Below are 21,793 nucleotides of genomic sequence, written 5' to 3' on the forward strand. Positions count from 1 at the left end.
TTTCATTCTCTTTGTCTCTGTCTCATTCTCTCTCATTCTCTTTCTCTCTCTGTCTCTCCTCTCCTCTCTCTTTATAATCTTTGTTACAAGGGATAGCTTACTGGGTATGGAAGGGAGGAATATAATTGGGAATGAGTGTGATGGAAAAAAACAGAAAGCATCAATGAAAGTATTTGTCCAATCCCTTATTCCTTCTCTCTGTCCCATGAGCTCAATAGTTCCTTCCCCACTCTTACCTACAAATAGCCTACATCCTTAAAAAACCCACACTAGACCTTACCATCCTCAGCCATTGTCCTTTCTTCTTCTTTTTTTTCATTGGAGCATTTTTATTTGTATGTATGTTTTACACCCTTAACAAAAGAATCCCAGGATTTTTCCTCCTGTGTGTTTTCGTATTGCTTCCTCATGGTCCATGATGTCAGCTGAGGTTGTAAGCACAATGAACCCAAACTGCCAGGATGGTAGCAGATTATTCTGCCGCTTTTCCAGATCTTTCGACTGAACATCAAATCTGGGGCTGATTACAGCACACTTGTTTAATCTGCCCATGAGGTTCACAGCAATTTTTCCTGCTCTGTGATCATCGATGATCTCAAATTTACCAATGTAACCACACTTCACCATCACAGTTAAGAACCGGACAACTACTTTAAAGCATGGCCTAGTGAGAACCTGGCGTTTTCCTTGCTTTTCTGCATTGTTGATGCTTTTGAGAGCACCTGCCAGGACGTTCATGCGCACCATGGTGGTAGCACTGTGAGATGGTGGAAAGAGCATCCTTTCTTCTTTTTGTCAACGCCAAACTCCCAGAAAGAATCTCAACTACACCTATGGCTTCTGCTTCTCTTCCCATTCCCTCCTTAACTTCTTGCAGTCTGGTTTTTAACCCCATTGCTCAGCTGGGGCTGCTCTCTCCCAGGTTTCCAAAACTTTCTTCACTGCTAAATCTGATGACTTTTTCTCAGTCTGTCATGCTTGGACCTTCTATAACCTTTGATTCTGTTGCCCACCCTGACCCTGGACACTCTCTCTTCTCTTGACTCAGGACACTGGTTGATCTTTGCCGTTCCTTCTCAGTTTCCTTTGCTGGATCACCCAGTTCCTATCTCCTTAGTAGGAGTATTCCCCAAAGTTCTCTACAGCGGCCTTTTCTTCTTCTCTGTGGTTCTCGGTGATCTCATTGGCTCTCCTAGGTTTGAGCATCATCTTTACACAGATGCCTCCCAAGTCTACGGAGAAGTGTGATCATGAATTCTACTTGTACACCTCAATTGCCTGCTCAGTTAACACCTCCTTGGATGTCCCATGGGCATAAAACGAACAAACAAACATTCATTCCCTTTGCAGCCAGATCTGAGACACTTATTACCTGTGCGACTTTAGACAATTCCTTTAACCTCCCTAGATTTCAGGTTCCTCCTCTGTAAAATGAGAGGGTTGGGTTGGATGACATCTGAGAGCTTAGGATCTTATGTCTCCCCTCCTCCACCGTGCTCCTCCTCCACACTTCCCTATTTCCATAACCTCAGTGCCAACCACACTTCATTATTTCTTCTCCTTCCAGCCCCCTCCCCCTCAATCCAATCAATCGTTGTATGGACAACTCTATTTCCCCATTTCTTGCATTTACCACTTCTCTGCATTCACATGGCCCTAGTTCAGGAGCATGTATGTATGTATGTATGCATAGATGCAAATACATGTGTATACTCACATGTAGATACATGTACAAACACATATAGACCATGCATGCACACACATATATATCACACACATATATATATGTTGTTGCTGTTTCGTTATTCGGTTGTATCCAACTCTTTGTGAACCCTTTCAAGATTTTCTTGGTGAAGATACTAGAGTGGATTGCCATTTCCTTCTCTAGCTCATTTTACAGATGAAGAAACTGAGGCAAATAGGGTGCAGTGATTAAGTGACTTGCCCAAGGTCACATAGCTAGTAAATGAGGTTGGATTTGAACTCGGGTCTTCCAGATTCCAGGCCCGCCACTCTAGCCACTGCACCACCTAGCTGACATACATATACATATACATATACATATACATATACATATACATATACATATACATATACATATACATATATACATACACATACACATACACACATGGGTATGGGTATGCATGTGTATATGCACACATGTATGTATGTGTGTGTATATACACACATGTGTATGTTTTATATATGTATATATGTATAGTGTGTGTGCGCGCACGCACACACACATACACACATATATAGCATATGTAAATTTCCCCTGGAGTAGGCAGGTGCCCTAGAGTTTCTAGTTTGGGACTGCAAAAGTTATTATAATTTTGTACACCCAGGTCCTTTTTCTCTCTCATTGGGATAAAAGAAAAAAGGGGCACCTTTATTCTTTCTTACAAACCATTCCTTTAGCAAGGTACATAGTTTCTCCTCTCCACCTCTCAGACTATTTCTTTTAGTTCAAATCTCAGCTATCACCCCGTCCATAGGAATACTTGTTGTCAGGTACCCTGACGTTCTGGGTGGCTAAGAATAAAAAGCCAGTCCAGGAGCAGCTGTCCCTTCTGGCTCGACTGACCGACCAGCATGGCCAATGCACAGTTACAAGTAGGGATGCTGTATCCAACTGAATCGATGCTGTACCTTTGCTGAATATCCTTTCCCCCTCTGTAGAGGGGAACTGTTAACCATTAGATGGCCTGAGTGTCTCATTCCATTCCAAATCCAAATACATTGTTACTGTGCCCTTAATTTTTCCCTTTTTGTGCCCAATATTAGTGCACAGGTTATCAGACTAGTAGAATTGAAGTTCCTTGAGAGCAGGGATTTTTCTTTTCATGTCTTGACAAAGTCCCTCAAAGAACAGCCTCTTGATCCTTGTTAAAATACATTTAACTAAGACAATTTTTTAAGAAGGGTACAAATGCATTTAGCCATAATCTATAGTCCTTGGGGAAACTGTTTAAACCACCAGCAGGTATTCTGAGTGTGAATCAAACCCAAAAGATGACTTGATGCTTTTCTACTAGACATTTTTTTTCCTTGCCAGTTGCCAAGCTGCAGGCCAGCCAAATTCATTTTCCGTGCCCCAACATGCCCAACCCCAAAATGAGCACCATTTAGTGTACTCTGGACCTCAGCTGGCTTTGTGGCTTGGGGCAGCACAGACTAGTGAAGCCATCTTTGCCTCTCGTAATGACAGGACAGAAATTTAAATTATTAAATTAAATTTAAGCTCCTATAACAGGTCAGTTTTAAGTGACCTTTTCCTTCATCATAAAAGAACAATCTGGCCGCCAAAGATAGTTTCTCTACCTCTCTCCACCATTCACATGCATTTTTCCTGGGCACTAAACAAGTTAACCCTGTGTATAAAGAATTGCAGATTTTCTAAGCCAGCTTTCCTTGAGAGAAATTGATGAGGCAAGTACATGACTAGATCATTCAACACAGGTTGTGTGCTTGGGTTTTTTTTTTTAAGGCAACTGGAGTTAAGTGACTTGCCCACAGTCACACAGCTAAGTGTGAAGTGTTTGGTCTGAAGCCGCATTTGAACTCAGGTCCTCCTGACTTCAAGGCTGGTGCTCTATCCACTGCATCACCTAGCTGCCCCCCAGGTTGTGTGTTCTTAAGATTTCCAGAATTGGAGACCCCAACAATCTTTCCTTTTGTAGCCCATTAGAGCAGGCTACTAAATTAAAATACCTCCCCAATTAGCTAGTCATTCTCTTCCGCTTAGTCACTCCAAAAGTATTGACAGCCTTGCACTAACCCTTCTTATAGAATAAAGCAAGTGGATCAGCCCCTTTCTGGCATCCCCTCCCTCCAACACCAAACCTTCTGATTGAGTCCCTTTAGATGGGAGCTCTCCAGAGGAATGAATAAAGCTCTGAACAAATCTTTTAAAAATTTAAACTTCAGTATCTACATACATGCACATTTCAGTCATTTAACGACGTCAGCTTGTACCATCTAGGAAAGATTTTTCTTTGTGGGAGGAAAATGTCAGATTCTAAGAGCTCACATGGCCTGATGAATTATCTGAGCTTTGGGCCAGAATGGGAATCAATGAGAAAAATTGCCCTTAATCTTTATAACATAAAGGTATTCAATTTGAAGTGTAACTAATACAAACTCTAGTTCTTTCAATCATATGGAGTCTATGCAAATATGTTCACTGGCAATTATGGCAACTCCACTGATTGGTCTTACATGTGAAACTGCATGAATATGCATAAATGGGAGAAACTAACAATTGGTTTAAACTTCTCAGGTATGCTAATTTGCTTGGCTCTTAAAAAAATACTGATACGCTTCATCAGATGATACTAAGCCATTTAAAACAATTTACAAAGTTTTGAGGCACCATTTATTAAATTTCTCAAGACCACACCCAGTGTCTAAAGACCCTTGCTTACATTAGCACAACTCTAAATATCAGTTAAATTAAGTCAAGGCTGGTAATTCCCCAGGGAACTCCTTTTGTTTACTAAAAAAAGTGCAGTTTGACCCAGCAATAGCGCTTCTAGGGCTGCATCCCAAAGAGATCATAAAAATGGGGAAAAGGACCTACATGTACAAAACTACTTATAGCAGCTCTTTCTGTGGTGGCAAAAAATTGGAAATTGAAGGGATGCTCATCAACTGGGGAATGGCTGAACAAGTTGTGGTATATGAATGTAATGGAATACTATTGTGCTATAAGAAATGATGAGCCAGGGGCAGTTAGGTGGCACAATGGATACAGCACTGGCCCTGGAGTCAGGACCTGAGTTCAAATCCAGTCTCAGACCAGACACTTGACATTGTGACCCTGCGCAAGTCACTTAAACTTAACCCCAACTGCCTCGCCCAAAAAAAGAAAAAAAGTGACGAGCAGGCAGACTTCAGAAAAACCTGAAAGACCTGTATAGACTGGTACGTTGAGTGAAGTAAGCAGAGCCAGGAGAACGTTTTACACAGTAACAGCCACGTTGTGCAATGACTAACTTTGATAGACTTAGCCCTTCTCAGCAATGCAAAGACCTCCAAAAGTCTCATGAAGGAAAATGCTATCCACATCCAGAGAAAGAACTACAGAGTTTGAATACAGGTCAAAGCATACAACTTGCCTTGTTTTTTCCCTTCTGTTTTGTTTTCTCTTTCTTGTGGTTCCTCCTATTGGTTCTAATTCTTACTTACAACATCACTAATGTGAAAATATGTTTAACAGGAATGCATATGTAGAGCCTATATCAGATCTTAGGGAGGGAGGCGGAGAAAAATTTAAAACTCAAAAGCATATGGAAGTGATTGTTGAAAACTAAAAATAAATTAATTTAAAAGAAGAAAAAGAAAAAAAGTACACTCTGTTACCTATTTCTCACGAATAACCATAGGCTGGCTGTTAGTATTTTTTCATTCCCCCAAAGATCATGCCCTTCCTCTTTTGCACAGCATACTAACTGTACCTCCTCTCAAAGCTCTGCTGTGCTTTTATCAACATGGTAACATGTTTCTATTAACATGCTTCCCTCAACATAGTAATTTCAACTTGAAATTATTTTTAATACTCAAAACCAGAAGAATTAAATGTAAACAGCTTGCCAGCTCCGTGAATCCCTCCTATGTTCCATTTCAAGGTATTACAAATCGTGAATGTGTCCAATAGAGCTGTGAGGGTCAATGTTATAAAGAACTCAAAGAGAGAGGGCTTAACCTTCCACTACTCAAGGAAACAAGCACACAAAAGACAGGTATTTTGTACAAGTCTTTAATAAAAATAGTCAACAAAAATATATAATCAGGCATTTTATGTAATGCATACATTTTTTAATATCTGCAGGTACAGATAAATAACAGAAGGCAAAAGCAAACACATTGCTTCTCTTTGGCATTTCACCAATATCACCCCCTGAAGAAATAATATGGCAGTCAGAAATAAAAACCAGGACCTAAAAAAGACAAAAACATCCCATTGCTACAAAAAAAAAACCAAAAAACAACCCACTAAGCAGTAATACAGTAGATGGCTTTTTCAAACCAAACCAATTAAAAGACTTTAGACCAGGGGGGTTAAAATAACAAGTTACTCTCCAAAATTAAGGCCTGCAGTTGCATTTAGACAAGAAAATTACCTGTTTACTAGTTATATACTCCTTGGCTCTGTTCTATATTAATACATCACGTTCAAATTTCACCTCTCAGATGCCATTCCTAAGGAAAACAAAATTCTTTCCCTCCACAAAGACTATTTCACTTGCAGGTCAGAAGTTTGACTCCCCTCTCCCAAAAACCAACACACGTTTGTATGGGGCAATTTACCTTCCTTAAGTCAATATTCACCATCTAACATAGTGTCCCAGAATAAAAATTCCTTCCACTTTACAGCAAAGATACATACTGTGAGCGCTACTGAGGCAATATATACATGACAAAACTAGGAAAAGCAAAAAATAAAAAACATACACATGACATCTAGCAGTTTAAATCTAAGTATGTACATGTTTTCACAGTTAGAGCTAAAAAACCCTTTCAGTTTGTTATCTTCAGAAACAGTTTGAACATAGTCTATAAATAACATTGCAAAAGCTCCACCTGAAAACGAAGGACAAGAATGTGTCAAATTTAAATAAGTCTTCTAAGCCGTAGGAACAGATGCTTGAAGTCTGCGAAGGCTGAGGTGTGTGAAAAGGAGATTCGGTCAGTTCCGCAAACTTTCTACATCCGGTAGCAAAGAAACTCCAGCAGCTTGGGGGGCACCGGCAGCTTCTGGACCTCACGGGTGGGCATCACCCTCCGGATGGACATGCGGCACAAATGCTGCAGACGCGGGACTTGCTTCGGGGTGGGCCAAAAGTACACGCTGCCGTCACTGGTCCTGGAGAGAGGACACAGCCGGGCAGCGGTCAGCCAGCCCCGCCGGCGGCCCGGGCTCAGGAACGGGGACCAGGACACCCAGGGAGCCGGAGCTACTTACCCTGCAGCTAACACACTGCCGTCAGTAGAGAAGGCGCAGCACAGGCCGTTGCTCAGAGTCGCCACCTGGACGGGGCAGTCCTCATTGATCCTCCAGAACCTCACCATCCTGGGACAAAGGACAGGACGGGTTTTAAAGGACCCAGAGAAACGGCACTGGGCTCCAAGACAGAAAACAGATCTACGGAGGGCCGCTGCCGCTCCAGGCTGAGGTCGCACCCCAGCGCGCTCATCCCACCTGAGGGCCAGCCCTCTGCCTCCATCACCACGCCGCCTGAGCACCTGCTGCACGTGCGGGCCTACACAAGGTGCTGGAAACCCAAAGACAGTAACCAAACAGCGAACTATGCCAACAGCTGCAATTTAATACAAAGCCTTTCTCGTCAGGGCTTTAGTAGGGCGGGCATTTTCAGTAAAACAACGGTGCTGACTCCCCAGGAAAGCAAATAATATTGGAGCAAATACCTGGACAGGACCGACTGCCGTCCAGTGAAGAAAAGCTTTTTTAAAGAACACATTTTAAATAATTCTTGGGAAGAACAAAGGACATCGAAGCAAACACGACCAGAGTTCACTTACTTGTCGTCAGCGAGACTGGCAACGTGCAGTCCGTCGTGACTGAAGGACAAAGCTCGCACCCACCCGTCATTGGATCCTCCGGCAAATATGGGCGTCGGAGGGGGAAACAGGTGCCTGCGACAAACACACGCCGTGAGGGCCCACGTCACGCAGAGCCAGCAACCTCACGCCCGCCAAACCTCAGCTCGCCTCAAAACGGAACTGCACGCGCGCTGCCGAAAACAGGCGGGTGAGAAAGCGGCCCGTCCAGGGAAGACTGACCACGAGCCTTGGCGCCCTGGACACTCCTTCTCTGGCCGACTCTTATTTCAATGACTCCTTCCCGATAAGAGGCCAATACCACAAAGACCTCCTTATCTGCAAACATGACCGTGCCCACAGGGAGACTCAGGCAATGGGCCAACAGTAAGACCCGGCCAGTAACCCAGCGGCCCCACAAAATGATCTTCTGCACGAGACCGTATTTCTGTATTTGTTCCCTAACTACACCAGTAATTCCAATCAGTTTCAGAGCAGGTCAACAAGCAGTTTATGAAGAGCCTATTTTGTGCCAGGCACTGTGCTTCTAAAAGTTAACAGACAGGCCAGAGACAGAGGAAGAACAGAATAAGTCAATCCCCACTCTACCTACCCAAACTCCATCAGAATTGATCCAACATGCGGGTCCCAGACATATACTCGAGTATCATGAGATGCAGTAGCCAGTAACGCTCCATCAGGAGAGAACTCACAAGCTACAACATCATTGTGATGTCCTTCCAGCTTCCGTATCATGCTGTATTTATCCATGTTCCAAAGGAAAACCTGGAATAAAAAAACAAATATTATAGCTTCCTTCAGATACACAGATGACAAAAATCACACATCTTATCTAAAACTGCTAGATTTATTCAGAATTATATTAAATTAAGCAGTATAAATTACAAGTAATTAAAAAATATGCTCAGTGTCATAGTCAGGTAGATTAAAATCAGTTTTAAAGTTAATTAAAGCAGACATGCAAATTCTATATAAAAAGTGTCTGTTAAATGTTAATTATAAAATAAGCCCAAATATAAAGGCAATGTAATTTAACCACAAAGTTATATTGAATTTCATTTATAGATATGTATATATGTGTATAAAAAAACTAGTTAACTAAATTTGACAAGAAATAGTGTTAAGTACTACAATTCCCCCTTCTTACTTTTTTTTTCCAGAAACTACCAAAATTAAAAAAGAAATATACAGACAGAAAATGTAAGGTTAACAAATTGTTACTCCTTTGGCATCTCCCTTTGAGATAATCACTTGTTTACAATAGGCTTGGGTCACCAACGTGAGCCTAGGAAGAGAAACAGATACTGCAAGCAAAGAGAATTTTCTTGGGCAAACAATAAGGATGCTTAACCATGTTACACATTTAAATAAAGTGCCTCTATTTTAGGAAAATAATAAAATCACAACATTTCTTTGACATGAGATTTACCCATCTTATTCTTTCAAACTTTAGCTATTAATCAACGAAATTTACTACTACTTCAATGCAAAATGTACAATGCAAAAGAATTTTGGATTATAAACTGCAGCTTTTATTTTGTAACTTTTTATATTGTGCAGGATAGCTTTAAATATCGTCTTAAGCTACTTTCAGCTGAATGTTAGAGGAAAAGCCTTTAACTCTCAAGGCTTATATTAATGAACTCCTCTTGGAGTTGGGTCCTCTTTTCGAACTAGCTCACATTTTCTGCAGACTTGATATTAATACTGGTATGTCAAACAAAAGAAAACAAGCACAAATTTTAAACTGAACCAAAGACTAAGGTAGCTCTAGCACCTTATACAAATCCAAAAACAGTACAGAGAAACCATCTTAAAGCCAATTTTGTTACACTAAATTGGTTTCACTATTCGGACCCCCAAGTTCCATAAGACTGGAATACCAATTTACTTGGAGGAGGTCAGTGGGTTTCACTGTGGGGAAATAAAAATAAAGAAAAAAAAGAAAGAGAGAGAAGCAGAAAGTGGACGCCGACCAGCACCTGCGTACGTACAGTACCCCTTGCAGCCGAATGCAAGGTTACTTCACCGTCCTATGGTAAAGGTCGCCCCCAGCCCGGTAGCCAGAGATGCCACTCTGCCCCGCTGGCACCATTGTGCGCTGTGTGCGAGTGGTGCCAGCTTAACCTCAATCACACCAATATTGCTGCCACCACCTGTGACAGGGAAAGCAAGAAGCTTATGGAAAACACACAGCCTAAAACAGCAATGTCAACATCTGATCTCTGCTCTCTATGACTTTACATATTCTGCTCCAAACTTGCAACATTGGCCACTCCCATTTTTACCAGTCTTGGCTATCCAATGCATTTCCATCAGCCTCCCAGCCCAGCCAGCTCCAAGTGCCCCGGTGCTGCTTAGCCCACTCCCTGGCCTTTCCTGGGCATCCTTCTCCTCCTCTGAAGCTAAATCAGGCTCCCATGAATCTGCGCCAGCTGAAGGCTGGCCAGGGGGAGTTCCTAAGGGAACTCTCTCTTAAGGCAGCTCTTGGAAGCACACCTTCACCCCTTCACCCACACTGCTTCCAAGTATGCTAGGCAGGCCAGATGAGAGATTATCAGAAGCCATCTACTCTTCCCCCTACTTTTATTCACAACTTTTAATTTTATAAGCCACTTTTTTTCTGTTTTAAGTCCAGGACCAGCTGAGACTCACATTAAAAAAAAAAAACAAACAGCACACTGGACGAGAAATAGAACAGAGAAGAAAATCATTAGCAAAGTAATGTCTTATTTGAGCTAACTCTCTTCTGAATAACACAGTAACTTTCTCAGCTTTTACAATAAACATCTAAATGCAAAGATCCCCTCCCCAACGCCTCCCCCTTCCCCCCCATATAGTTTACAGAACAGCTTCAGCTAAAATCAGTTCAAGTTCTCAATTCACAATTAACATCTCTACTGGCTTATTCCATTTCTTTCATGCAACTTTTTCCTCACTGTAAAACATTTAAGATAGTCATGACACCGAGCACAGGCTTGATGGGTTACTAAGATTTCAAGTGATTGTGCACACATTAGGATAATCAATTCACAAGTCAATGTCCAAGAACTGTGATACTTACTGCTTTACTGGCCCCAACTGAACACAGCATGGAAGAGTCTGGGGAGAAGGAGCAGCTGTAAACCCAGTTCTGGTGGCCCCTCAAGACTTTCATCATGTTTCCTGAACGAGAAGAGACGAGTTACCAACCGTGCCCATTTCAAACAGCAACGAGAAAGGACTTAACCAGGGCTCACCCAGCTTCTCTTTTTCCACTCACAACCCACTACAGTACAGGGGATTATTCTCAACCGAGTTTAAATGAGTGCTCTTTCTCGACACCTAGTGAAGGGCAAACTTCATTTATCACTGGCCAGGATTTTTGCTAAAATGGGACATAAAAAGCCTGTCATCAGGGGAATCTGGTCTTCCCCTCAACCCCACAACCTAAATCAAAAGATCTTTTAGGCCTATCTGGCCAGCCCTGGAGGCAGCCAATGCTAAGGTACACGTGAATGTAAAAATAATAAGATTTTGTACTTGTGAGAATCCTATGTGAGGCTCCCACATCGGTAAAGGGGGTCATAGCAGAGGGAGAGCTTAGGCTGGATGAAAGCTCCAGAACAATGTCGCTAGAACCCTCGTCTCCCAAGCAACCATTAATCATTTCTATAATGGGGGGGTTCCCAGGTGCTGACCTCTCAGCTTCTTGTAACATAACTACGACAGGAAATGGCCAGTTTCATTGTAAGCTAAAACCACTTCCCTAAATTTGAGTTTTTTGCTTTCTCCCCTCTAAGGGCTCACATTTTAGCGGCAGTTGATATTTTAAGTGACAATGGGCCTCTAGAAACTTGGCTGTGACTCTCTGGCCTGTGGCATGGAGCATAGATGAGTCTTCGTGCTATGCTAAGGGTGCTGGGTAGGAGATGGCGGTGTCTGGAGTGCCTAACCCAAGAAGTTTACAGCATCTAATAACCTGCCTTCCACAGAGGAAGCCTTTCCCAGTCCTCTCAATTCCAGTATCTTCCTTTCTTAAGCACTTCCTATTGGTCCCCTCTAGTGCTTATCTGTACAGATCTGTTTGCACGTTGTCTGCCCCATTGGACCATGAGGTCCTGGAGGGCAGGGACCATCTTTTGTCTCTTTTTGCACCCCCAGCTCTCAGCACACAGGACCTGGCACATACTAAGCACTTAAGTGTTTACTAACTGACTGACCACCTCCAATACTGTAGAGGGGCAGGGAAGACTGAAAAATCTGACATAACTTTCTCAAGAACTATATATTTATAATACTTTCAGTAATATATTCAGTACTTCCCCCCAAAATTTGAACTCAGGTCCTCCTGACTCCAGGGCCAGTGCTCTATCCACTGCACCACCCAGCTGCCTCTCACTTAAATTCTTACTAAACAAATGCAGAAGGAAAAGCAGACACTGCTCAGTTTAGACCAACACCTGCAATGGATGCAGGTTCTGCGGTTGGGCCCTGGCTCCCAGAATGCATCACAATCAGACTGTCTGCTTAGCTGGCTCCCTTTCATTGGTCCTTACAGAAAATTCTGGATTATATCATATGCTATATTACTGGAGAAGAGGACAAATGAAATTAATATTCCATGTCACTCATTAACAACTAGATACTGCTTTTCTAAACCCCCGAAAGGAAGGCGCTTCCTCACTTACCGTCATCCTTCAGGTCCCACACTCGTAGAGTTTTGTCTCTTGACGCTGACACAAGAATCAGGCTTCCATCTGGAGCAAAAGTTAAATCTCTGACCACTTCTGTGTGATCCATTAGGTTAAGGAGGAGTTTTCCTAAAAACAAATGAAAACACAAAAAATGGGATTAACATTTTAATTTATTTTTCAAATCACTCATAACATTTCCTCAAAAGAGGAAATCCTCTTGGGGGTTAAAAGTGTAAGGTAAAAATTTATTTTATTATCAGCATTTTAATTCCTCTGAGTGAATAATAAGTTTCCTTGATGCTCTTATGATCCATCAGCGTATTAATTGGGCTGTGTTTTGTGTTTGCCTTTTCTGAAGAGCCCTCATTTATAAACCAGTCAGGTCTCAGATCATTTTTTTCCTTTCAGATAAAACCTAAGTTCATTAAAAACAAAGAAGAGAGTGTGTCATACTGATTCAATCTGCGTAACTAAATACAACCTCAACATTAAACTATTTCCAATGTGTCTGAGGGCCTAATTTTTGAAACATATGGCCCAGTTGTTCTATACACCAGAAAGCCTGGTAATACAAACGTCCAGAGAAAGCTAGGTGGTGCAGTGGATAGAGCACCAACCCTGGATTCAGGAGGACCTGAGTTCAAATCAGGCCTCAGACACATAACATTTACTAGCTGTGTGACCCTGGGCAAGTCATTTAACCCCATTGCCTAGCCAAAAAAACCACAAACAAAAAAACACAAATGTTCAACTACTCAAAAATCTGTTAACTCCACACATTTAAAAGTAAAAGAGTAAATCTGGCAGAATGGATCAAAAGCTAGCCATGGTGGCAGGAAAACCTGATTTCAAGTGCTCCCAAACACACACTAAGTGACTCTAGGCAAGTCACCCATCCTCTTGGGTGAAAGCAATGGCAAAGACTGTAATTTTCTTAGAAGGCCCTGCCCCCCCTACCCCAGAGGAGTGCCTTCTGCTAATGAAATCACAGGCCCGTTACAACCTTCCCACCTTCACCCACCCCCCACAAAGCTCTAAACCTAGAAGGACACAAATGTTTCCATATAAGTCATAGTAATGATGGCTCTACTACTAACTGACAAGAGGCATTATTTTCCTGTAAAACGTACATGTATGTCATTTAGTTTGACTTTCAAAGACTCAGTAACTTATCCACCACAATGTTATCTTTCTCTTCTTCTTGTTTAAAAGGAAAGCTTCAGAATTACTTTCCTGAATTACAACTGCTCATGTTCAAAATAACCTAAATAATTTAGCTTCTCAACCTGATAGGTTAAAACTTCAGCTAAATTATCATCTAAAACTTCCAAAAGTTAATAATTGATGAAACCAGCAGGTTTGCCTTGAAAACTTCAATGTTATCCAATCACTAGCAACTTGGCTGTTTGAAACAGAACACTAAATTACTAGTTAGGAAGAAATAATTAACTAACAACTGCCCCCCCAAAGTCCTCTCTCCCAATGACATTTTGTACTCAAGTATAAAAATGGAGTAGCACTAAAAATTTTGAGTAACAATTTGGCAAAACCAGATTTCCAACAGCTCAATTATAGATAGTACCCTGTGAATTCTGTGAATTCTTTCTGAACCACAGAACTCAACTTAGCAGGACCCTGTGGAAATCAATCACAGACACGCTCAGAGGACGGCTGATTTTAAACACACTCCTACCCTTAAACCGTCCCTTTAAAGCCTATGCACGTATTATACAACGTGAATCGACAGGATGAAGTCTCTCAGGGAAGAGTCTGTACCTGTATAGACATCCCATATTTTGATGCGTCCATTGCTTAAGCCAGTGGCCAGGAGGAGCTGGTCCTGACCAAACTGGAATCGGTGCCATTCTATGTTCACACAGCGACTCTGTTTTTCAGGCACGGAGGATCCAAAGGCCAGGCTCCACACGATGTCCCCACAGTCTATGACGTGCTCACAAGGCCTGCTCTTTGAAACGCCATCACTGTTTGGTCTCGGAAGTCTCGAATTACCTGAATTAGTGATGTTCTTGGTGCCATGCAAGAGGCTTTAAAAAGAAAAAAGGAAAGGAAGGAAGGAAGAAAGAACAAAAAGTCATTTCCATCTAGGCTACTAAAATGCTACTGGATAAATTCAAGGCATTAAACGGTCCCCAGTGGACATAAAGAGCTAATACAAATTCAATAGTAAAGCAGTTTACAATCTTCTCTCCCTGACCAAGATTTTTAAGACCATAAAGTCCAGTAGAACTATGATTAACTGGGCCCCACCCCTCAATTAACCAGTACGGTGCCCTTCCACTCAGCATTCTGCGATTCTACTTTAAGTAAAGAGGTAAGTTTAAAAAAAAACAGAAGGGTGCCAAGTCAATTATTAGCTGTTTTTCAACATACTTAGTCCCATTTCCCTATACTTTCTCAATCAGGGTGTAGAAGGGTTAAGGGCAGCTAGGTGGCACAGTGGATAGAGCTCCAGCCTTGAAGTCAGGAGGACCTGAGTTCAAATCTGGCCTCAGTTGATGCTTACTAGCTGTGTCCCTGGACAAGTTACTTAACCCTAACTGCCTCACCAAAAAGTAAAAATTAAATTAAAATATTAAGGCTTAGAATGATAACTCTAGGATTCTTTTGTTGTTCAGTTGTTTTTTCAGTCACGTCCAACTGTCTGTGAGCTCATTTGGGGGTTTTCTTGGTAAAGATACTGAAGCATTTGCCATTTCTTTCTCCAGCTCATTTGACAGATGAGGAAACTGAGGCAGAGTTAAGTCACTCATCCAGGATAGGACAGATAGTGTCTGGGGCACATTTGAACTCGGGATGAGTCTTCCTGATTCCAGGCCTGGAGCTCTATGGACTATGGCCTCCCCAGTTGCCCTACCCTAAGGCTCTATAACCTCCCAAATCAAAGAAAAATTAAATTACATAGTGCATGCCTGCGCCTAATAGGTGCTGGGTATACAAAGACTACAACGATCCTCGCTCCCAAGGAGCCTATTAGAACACAGCACGAGGGAGCTAGGGAGGCTCCAGAAAGGGGCCTTTCTGCAGACAGGGATGCTCAAGCTGTACTTCAGGAAGAAAGGGGGTCCCAGGAGGCAGAGACGAGGAGCGAGGGCTCCCTGAACACTGAGGGGGAAGAGTCCTGTGTGAGAACAGAAAGGAGGCCCCTGGAGGGCAGGAGGGAGGCATGTACATGAAGTGAAGAGAGGTGGGGGCGGGGGTAAAGGGCTTCAAAACAGGCTCAGGATCAGATCTGCACTCATGGAGCCCAACTGGGACGCTGCAGCAAGTCTCACTGAGAAGCGAGTGGAGTCTGAACTAGGTGGCGGCCAAGTGAGCTGAGAAGGTGCTGGGGGCAGAGATGGGACCGGATGTGCAGGATGACGCTGGGGGAACAGAGCTGAGAAGACTGGCAGAACGAAGGGGCCCTGAACGGAGAAAAGTCTGGAAGACGGGTAGGGGACTGCCGGGGAAAGATGATGGCTGAGTCTGAGATGTCGCTCAGGTGTCATCAGAAATGTCCAGTGGACACCGGGTGATGCAGCAATGTGAGTCATCAACACGGACATGAGAATCGAGCCCTCAGGAGCTGGCTGGTTCACTAAGCAGAGAGCACCAAGCACGTTCAGAGTCAAACAAGAGACAACACTACACTGGGTCCTAGTACACAGAAGTGCTTGTTTTAAAAGACAGTCTGTGCCTTGAATGAATTAGACACTTAAAGGCAAATGACCAATTAATAACGGAGAAAATGTCTAGTAATTTCTGAGACCAAATACCCTTGAAAAAAATTGCTAGTAATTGGCCTTATTATTCACCAGTTTAAGATTCTGTCACAACCTGTAGCCTTGCTCAAACCCTGCCGTGACAACTTTCTGTGACTGAATTTACATTCTTCCATAAAGAGAAATTTTCTGGAATACTGTAATTAAGTATGAAGTGAAGTGTCTTACAAGTTCTTGAGGCACTGGGACCAGGGAACCAGCTTCACTGTGCGATGTCCTTGAGACCAAGCAAAGTAAGAACCATCAGGAGCAAAGGCAACTGTCCAGTTTTCATGGCCACATTTCTTGTCAAAAGGAGCTGCCGGGGCCAGAAGTTCTCCGATGGTACGGGATCTCACTAAAGAGCAGAAAAGAACAAGGCCAATGGTGTGATCCATCTTTGAGAGAAGGATGTCTTGGCTTTCAGACTAAGCCAACAGACCCACGAGGCTACGAATCCACTGCCCCCAAACTACCTACTTCCCTCCAGAGGCCCTGTTTTGAAAATCCTCCCAAGTATAAATCTGTGAGACTGGAAAACTGTTCAGGTGACAATGTCATGATTTCAGTTCAAGCCAAAGATCCAAGCCCTGCTGCCTTTAACAGCTTTAAGTTATCAAATCTAAAACAGAAAAAGATAAACTGTTTACTATTCAGGGGAAGTGACTTTAACAACTTCAGTATTTCAGCTGGTCAAAATTTAAATTTTTATTGAATGTCGTCTCTTGGAAGACAAGGACACCCCATCTAAGCAAGGAAGAATGTGGCTACCCTTTCACCTTGCATCCTCACTCATTCTCCAACCAAGAGACTTGCATGTAATCTTTAACCTATGAAATCAGGGGGGGAAAATTGCCTTCCAAACACAGGAATGAAATGGGTCAATGAAGTTTTTAGATCTCACTAAAATCACACACTCTCACACACACACACACACACACACACGCAAAAAACAAAATCACAAATCCACTTGACAACTAACAATGGAACTCATGCATCTTTTCTAAGCACAGACAAGAACTCAATTTCATAATAAGATATTTTCTACAAAGTCAGGATCTCCACCTTAATTTTTCTGTTTTAGCCTTGATCATGGCAACAACTTTTTGGTAATGTGGTAGGAATAAGTTACTTATCTTTAATAATAAAACCCAATCTGGCCACATGGCTAATATAGTGAAACAAACCAGCTCCCTCATTCCTACTGGGTTCCCATCAGCTGACTCTAATCTGCTACGGAGCTCCAGCTGTGCCATTATTTACATTCCTTGAGCACTTTATCTGAATAAGGAGCCCTGGGTTAAAGTCCTGGCCCCGCCACAACTTGAACAGACTTGGGCAAGTCATTTCTCCTTCTCTATGCCTCTTCTGCAAAACGGGGACATGAATAATTCTGGCCCTAGCTGCTTAAGAGTTGTTGTGTGAGGACAGAAGGACAAATGAGTATAGATTTAAAGAAAAAAAAGTGTAACCACACAGCACTATTCAAAGGCAAGATCTTTTCCCAATTAATTCCAGATAATCTACCAAAAAAAATAGCCCAAGATTCATGAATAAATTGCTTCGGAAAACCAAAAATGGATTAAATCTGTCTGCTGATTTAAACAAATATCTAATACTTCACTGTCAATTATTTTTAGTCCCCCTTGTTTTTGAGGAATTGTGATTAAATAATAGTAACTTTAAAAAGTTTCTATTCTACAAGGGGCAGTTTTGCCAGGGGAATTAAAGACTCAGAGATCTCTCTACAAAACACCATCCATAGTGTTATTAATACATATACGACAGTAAAACACGACCACCTCTTAACAAAGAACTTTGATTTAGGGCCTTCAAATTCTACCTATTCTTCCCTAGTTTCCTATACTGAAACAGCTGTACCTCCCCAAGCCCCACCAGGACAAAACTCGGTATCTCAAGGCAACACCTCTCTCCCGCCCTATTATTCAAGGAGACCAAAAGGCTGGCATAAGAAACCCGACACATGTAATGACAGGCATTGACCACCTTTCCTCACAAAAGAAAAAGTGAAACAATTTTCATTGGTAAATTACGATGAGACACAAACACATGGCCTTTTATCTAAATAGAACTTCCACAAGTTACTGATGAACGTCATAAGAAAAAAGTCGAGCACTGTTAATTTTTTAAAGTCTCCTTTCTCATTACTATCCTTGGACTGGTTAATAAAACCTCCAACTCCCAAACCTGTACATCCCTACAAAAAGTAAATTGTCACAATGAAGACAGCAGGCACGCCATGGCCAGCTCATTACAGAACTTAAATCAAGTTATTTTACTCCTGGAAGGAATGCCATAGAATCCAAGCAAGTCATTATAGCATTCAAAGTGACTTAGCCTGCAGGGCCAGACACTAAAAGGGAAATGGGTATTTAGTAAGCTCTCTGCAAGCCTTGTTCCTGAGCCCAAGGGCAGCAAGATAATCTTTGGTATTAAACGGCCCTTTCTTAGTTCTGCTTTGGTCCCTACATTTTTATAACTGCACACAGTAAATGTTCAATGAATATTTGTTGACCAGAGATCCCACAAAATTAATATAAGGAACAGAAATGAAAGGGGGTGGGGGTGGAAGTGCCTTTATCTTTAAAACACATACTTAATTTTTCATCTGTTTTAAGTGTGAAACAAGTGTGTGGGATTATACATCAGAGAGAGGTAGGGCCTGAGACAGACGGCCTCTTAAGCTCTCCAGACTCTATAGTTTTGTATAGAATTTAGGTATTGAAAAATAGTTTGCTAAAACACTATTGTGAGATGAAAGTATTAAATATTCAAGATGGCCAAAGGATATGAACAAGAAATCAAAGCTATGGTCATATGAAAAAATGCTCTAAATTATCAGAAAAATGCAAATTAAAACAACTGAGGTACCACCTCATACCTGTCAGAGTGGCTAAATGACAAGAAAGGAAAGTGTTAGATGTAGGAAGTCTGGGACACAAATGCACTGTTGGGGGAGTTGTGAGCAGATCCAACCATTCCGGAGAGCAATTTGGAACTATGCCCGAAGGGCTATAAAACTGCACACCCTTTGATCCAGCGATAGCACTGCAAGAATCCAAAAGACATCCAAAAAATGGGAAAGGACATATTTGCACAAAACCACTGATAGCAACTTTTGTGGTGGCTAAGAACTGGAAATCTGTCCACCGATTGTGGAACGGCTAAACGAGCTGTGGTTGTCGTGAAATGTTATTGTGCTATAAGAAATGATGGGCAGGACGACTTCAGAAAAGCCTGGAAGATTTATGAACTGATGCACAGTGAAGTGAGCAGAACCAGGGGAATGTTGTACCCAGTAACAGCAACACTGTCCCACAAAGAACCATGAATGACTTAGCTATTCTCAGCAATACAATCCCAAAGGACTACTGATGAAGTATACCATCTGCCTCCAGAGAAAGAACTGATACTGACTGAATACAGACTGAAGCACACCATTTTTCACTTTCTTTCATTTTTTTTCCCTTTTATTCGAGTCTTCTTGTACAAAATGATTAACGTGGAAATGTTTTACATGATTGCACACGTACAACCTACATCTGATTGCTTACCATCTCAGGAGGGGGGAGAGAAGGGAAAGATAGAATTTGAACTGCCTTATTTTCTTTAAATAAAAAGGTTAAAAATTTTTTTAAATGTAGACGAAAATTGTTGAATTTAAAATGATCTATCGTTTTGTATTTAAATAATATTTAAACATAAATAAAAACAAATTATTTAAAATATTAAGGGAGGAAGCCCTTGCCTAACTTGCTATTTATTTTATTTCTAAGCGAACAAAGCCCATGAGAATGCTAGAGGTAAAGCTGTTTCTAGATGCCAGTTTCTCCCAAACACTGGGTTAAAGGATTTTCTGGTTGCTTCCAATACTCCTCCTGAGATGCTGCCTTCCTGTGCCTGCAACAGCGTCTTGCATAAATTCGATGTTTCAGAACCGGAGAAACAATCGAGTACTTTGGTTTCCCCTCCGTATCCGGTTCAAACGCCCTTCTTCCTCCACCAGGCCCATCTTAAGGGCAGCATTCTCGTTCTCAAGCTCCACCTTTGGACAGTTTTCAGATCATTTCACATTTCTGAAATACAGAAATCCCTTCAAATCCGACAGCAACAATCTAACGATTGGAGTGACAAATGGGAAAAGCAGTACGCCAGTCACACGACTAAATCGGCCATTCCTCCACGAAGGTTTGCTACTCAATCAGATAATGGGCAGCTTTCCCGCAGCTCAGTAATTCCATGCGAACAGCCTTCCTCCTCAAGCCACCCCACCCTTCCCACGCCGTACGCGTTAGAAGAAGCAATTCCAGTGGGAGAGTCTTCTCCCGCAAATGGCAGCATCACCCCCTCCTTCCTCCACAGACCTCATCATTCCAGGCCACCTTCCTAAATGCCACTTCATCTGGGCTGGGGCCAATTTCAACTACTTCCTAAAAAGCTTGGATCGCCCGGATTCCTCACCCAGCACCTCCCCGCCCACTCAACTCCCGGCCAGCTCCCCTTTCCTTCCCGCCCCCCCCTTTCCTTCTGAGTAAGAAATCAATCTATCACGTTGCTTTTCTTCTCAATGGGCGGGGGAGGGGCTGAAGGGAGAGAATTTGGAGCTCAAAATGTTTAAAAATGAATGTTAAAATAAATTATAGCTGGGGGAAAAAAAAAAAGAACGAAAGAAAATCCCACAAAGGAAGAACACACATTCACTCCCTTAAACTGGAACAGAAGTAAGGGTTTCAAAGTGCTTACAGAGCGAAGGATGGTGAGGCAGGCTCTGAAAAAGAACCAGACGGGTAGAAGTCCACCTCCCTCTCCCCACCCCCATCCCGTCACCCCAGCCCCTTCCCGGGGCGCCCAACTACTGTGCACCAGGCGCACAGGGGCCACAAGAGACGACCCAAACTTGCCCAATGCGACTACACAAGCACCCCCGAACGCCGGGCGACGGCTCTGCTGAGGCCCCGACCCCGTCCAAGTATCCACCGCAGGATTACAACGCAGCAAGCGTCTTATTGTGCGCCAGGGGATGCGGGCACAGGCGCCCCGAGAACCCGTCCGGCAGTCCTGGGGGGCACTTTTGAAGCGCCTGCTGCATGCGCGGGGCTACAAGGACAAAAGCAGACCCCCACCCTCCGAGTTTCCATTCCGGGGAGGGGTCGGGCGCGTCCCCCCTCCCTCCCGGGCTCCTCACCGATCTCTTTCTCGTTGACCCTCGGGGGAAAGCTGGCCATCTATGGGACACCGCCTGAGTCCGGGGGGGCGCGGGCACACACACTCACTCACACACGTCGGGAGCGCGCAGGGCGCGGAGGGGCGGGGGTCCCTCCGGGGTCCCGGGGAGGGAAGAAGGCAACGAAGGAAGGGCGGGAGGGAGAGGGGAAGGGGAAGCGTCGCTGTGGCTCGGGCCGACGGCTCCGGGGAGGGTCCGAGCGTGTGGGACGCGGAGGGGGAGGCGGGCGCAGACAAAAGGCTTCGGGTCCCCGCTAGCAGCCGAGCGACCTCAGGAACACTTCCGACTCGGCCCACAGCAAACGAGACACTGGAGACAAAATGGCGGCCGAGCCAGGATGTAGCGCGGCGTCGGGGGCGGGGCTTGGTGACGACGGTGGCCGAGGCCACGCCTCCTGGGGAAAGGGGGAAGGCGAAGGGAGGAGGGAGAGGACCGGCGGAACGTGACGGGCCGGCTTAGCTCCGCCTCCGCCTCCGCCTCCCGCCCATGCGCAGAAGGCTCGAGGCGTGGGCCTTGGATGTGTG

General features: G+C 43.4%; 1 protein-coding gene and 1 pseudogene across 1 annotated transcript; both read right to left on the minus strand.

Annotated features, from left to right (window-relative positions):
* Positions 1-328: 328 nt before the first annotated feature.
* LOC144457490 (small ribosomal subunit protein uS8 pseudogene) lies at positions 329-821 on the minus strand (annotated as a pseudogene).
* Positions 822-5,748: 4,927 nt separating this feature from the next.
* Positions 5,749-21,591, minus strand: WSB1 (WD repeat and SOCS box containing 1). Its single transcript, XM_020963221.2, has 9 exons — positions 21,231-21,591; positions 16,214-16,382; positions 14,040-14,308; positions 12,258-12,389; positions 10,652-10,752; positions 8,180-8,352; positions 7,549-7,662; positions 6,971-7,078; positions 5,749-6,871 (listed from the first exon to the last, which is right to left on the minus strand). Exons 1-9 carry the CDS (start codon positions 21,268-21,270, stop codon positions 6,712-6,714), a joined length of 1,266 nt encoding a protein of 421 aa, XP_020818880.1. The 5' UTR covers positions 21,271-21,591; the 3' UTR covers positions 5,749-6,711.
* Positions 21,592-21,793: the final 202 nt, after the last annotated feature.

This window comes from Phascolarctos cinereus, unplaced genomic scaffold, assembly GCF_003287225.1.
Source record: "Phascolarctos cinereus isolate Bilbo 61053 unplaced genomic scaffold, phaCin_HiC Scaffold_5;HRSCAF=322, whole genome shotgun sequence".
NCBI lineage: Eukaryota > Metazoa > Chordata > Mammalia > Diprotodontia > Phascolarctidae > Phascolarctos > Phascolarctos cinereus.

Bases quoted from the DNA above. Each gene is read 5' to 3' on its own strand.
- WSB1 (XM_020963221.2), bottom strand. From the start codon at position 21,270: ATGGCCAGCTTTCCCCCGAGGGTCAACGAGAAAGAGATCG. The intron at 16,383-21,230 runs GTGAGGAGCCCG...TCTGCTCTTTAG, and splicing joins GGTCAACGAGAAAGAGATCG to TGAGATCCCGTACCATCGGA. The intron at 14,309-16,213 runs GTAAGACACTTC...TTCTTTTTAAAG, and splicing joins TCCCAGTGCCTCAAGAACTT to CCTCTTGCATGGCACCAAGA.